At 42.5% G+C, this 1623-nt stretch overlaps 1 protein-coding gene across 1 annotated transcript in view; it reads right to left on the reverse strand.

The window, feature by feature from the left end:
- Positions 1–705: 705 nt before the first annotated feature.
- Positions 706–1623, reverse strand: part of LOC116888096 (multifunctional protein ADE2-like) — a 7845-nt gene continuing 6927 nt past the window's right edge. Inside the window, 2 exon segments of the mRNA XM_032889461.1 lie at positions 706–983; positions 986–1618. Of these exon segments, the coding sequence (XP_032745352.1) occupies positions 829–983; positions 986–1618 (788 nt within the window). The 3' untranslated portion in view covers positions 706–828.

Genomic DNA, 1623 nt, shown 5'->3' on the forward strand with positions numbered 1-1623 from the left:
GGGAAGAGTGTAGTCTCTTCTGGCTTCCCAGGAGTGTCTGCCCCTCTGAAGGTTTAGCTCTCCTCCCATGTTATTTTGGGTGCAGATAATCTGTTGATTCATTCCTTCAGGTCCGGCGGTATCTGGAGAGCGAGGGATCTGCCCCACACTCTTATTAATGAATCTATTATTACTACATGTTTTTTTTCCCCCAAGGTAAAGGTTATTTATTGTGAGGCAGTCTACATGGATGCTGGGAGCCAAACTCAGGGCATCTGCAGGAGAGCCATACTGGTTCTTGAACCACAGACACATTGCTCCAGTTCCATAATTACATATTTACCCAATAATGACTATATAGAAAGCGAGATGTAACTTAGCAGCATTGTGCCAAGATCCCCTCCCCAGCAAATACAAGGTCTCAATACACAATTCAGGCTGGCCTTGAATTTAGTGATCCTCTAAAGTGCTAAGGCTACAGGGACATATCACTACATAGAGGCAGAAAATATTAATAATATCCACTGACAATGTACCAACTCATAAACATTGAGGGCCATTTGCTCCTTAGTAAACTGAATTGTTTTCTCTGATGTGAAATCATTTTGCTTGATTTTTTTTTAAATCCAAACTAGGAATATGTAACTTTTCTCCTACAAATTAAATGCTTTATTACAAATTCCATTCTCAGATTTTCTAATCAGCCTGCTTTAAGGATATCCACATGTTCAGTTTGCTTGCTCGAAGTTTGGCCCACACCAAATGGTTGTTTAACCCAAATATCTGAGCAGCAAACTGGGCTGATCCTTCTGGAGAAAGTATAGTTGAACAGCCAATACCACTTGGCAGTCACAGAGATGACCACACATCCTGAGCACCCCAGTCTGCTGTGATTGGGGGACAGCTGATAACCGGGTATGCAGTATTACCAGACATCACTGGGCCTAGTCCATTGCTCCTGCCCACCACTGCGACAAATACAGTAGGTATGCCATCCCCTTCACATCTGCTTTAATCCTCAAAGTTTCATCTAGTCCTTTATGTGCAGATGTTACTCTATGTTCACACGGAATCCCAAAGTTTCCACAAGCCTTCTTAATTTTTTCACAGTGACCAAGGTCAGAGGTAGACCTCATCAGCACTACCACCCTGCACTGACTGTTTGACTTGAGAAGCAACTCCATTCGGTCTGCAACCCACTCAAAGTTCTCCTTTACCATCTGGAGTCCTTCCGGAGTTACTTCTTTAAGATCCCGATAAGACTGTTTGTCTTTCTGCTGGCTCCGATCTCCCGATGGCCATAGTCTCCAGGAATCATTATCTATGACATCAGCAAGAAAAATCTCTTTGGTGGTTACATCAACGCCAAACTCAATCTTCATATCAACCAGCGTACAGTTTTGGGGCAGCCAGGATTTCTGCAGAATTTCAAAAATAGCTTGTGTGGCATGACTCATGATATCCAGTTCAGTTTGCCCTACAACAAGTCCAGCAAAACAAAATTTTGCAGTGATGAGTTGCTCCTCAGACCACTGTGGGTCGTTATTGGCATCATCCTTGAAGAACATCTCTACTTTTGGTGGATAAAACTTATACCCCTCCTTCACACCAGATTTCCTTTTTTTTTTTTTTTTATTAACTTGA

Source organism: Rattus rattus, chromosome X (assembly GCF_011064425.1).
Source record: "Rattus rattus isolate New Zealand chromosome X, Rrattus_CSIRO_v1, whole genome shotgun sequence".
Classification (NCBI taxonomy): domain Eukaryota; kingdom Metazoa; phylum Chordata; class Mammalia; order Rodentia; family Muridae; genus Rattus; species Rattus rattus.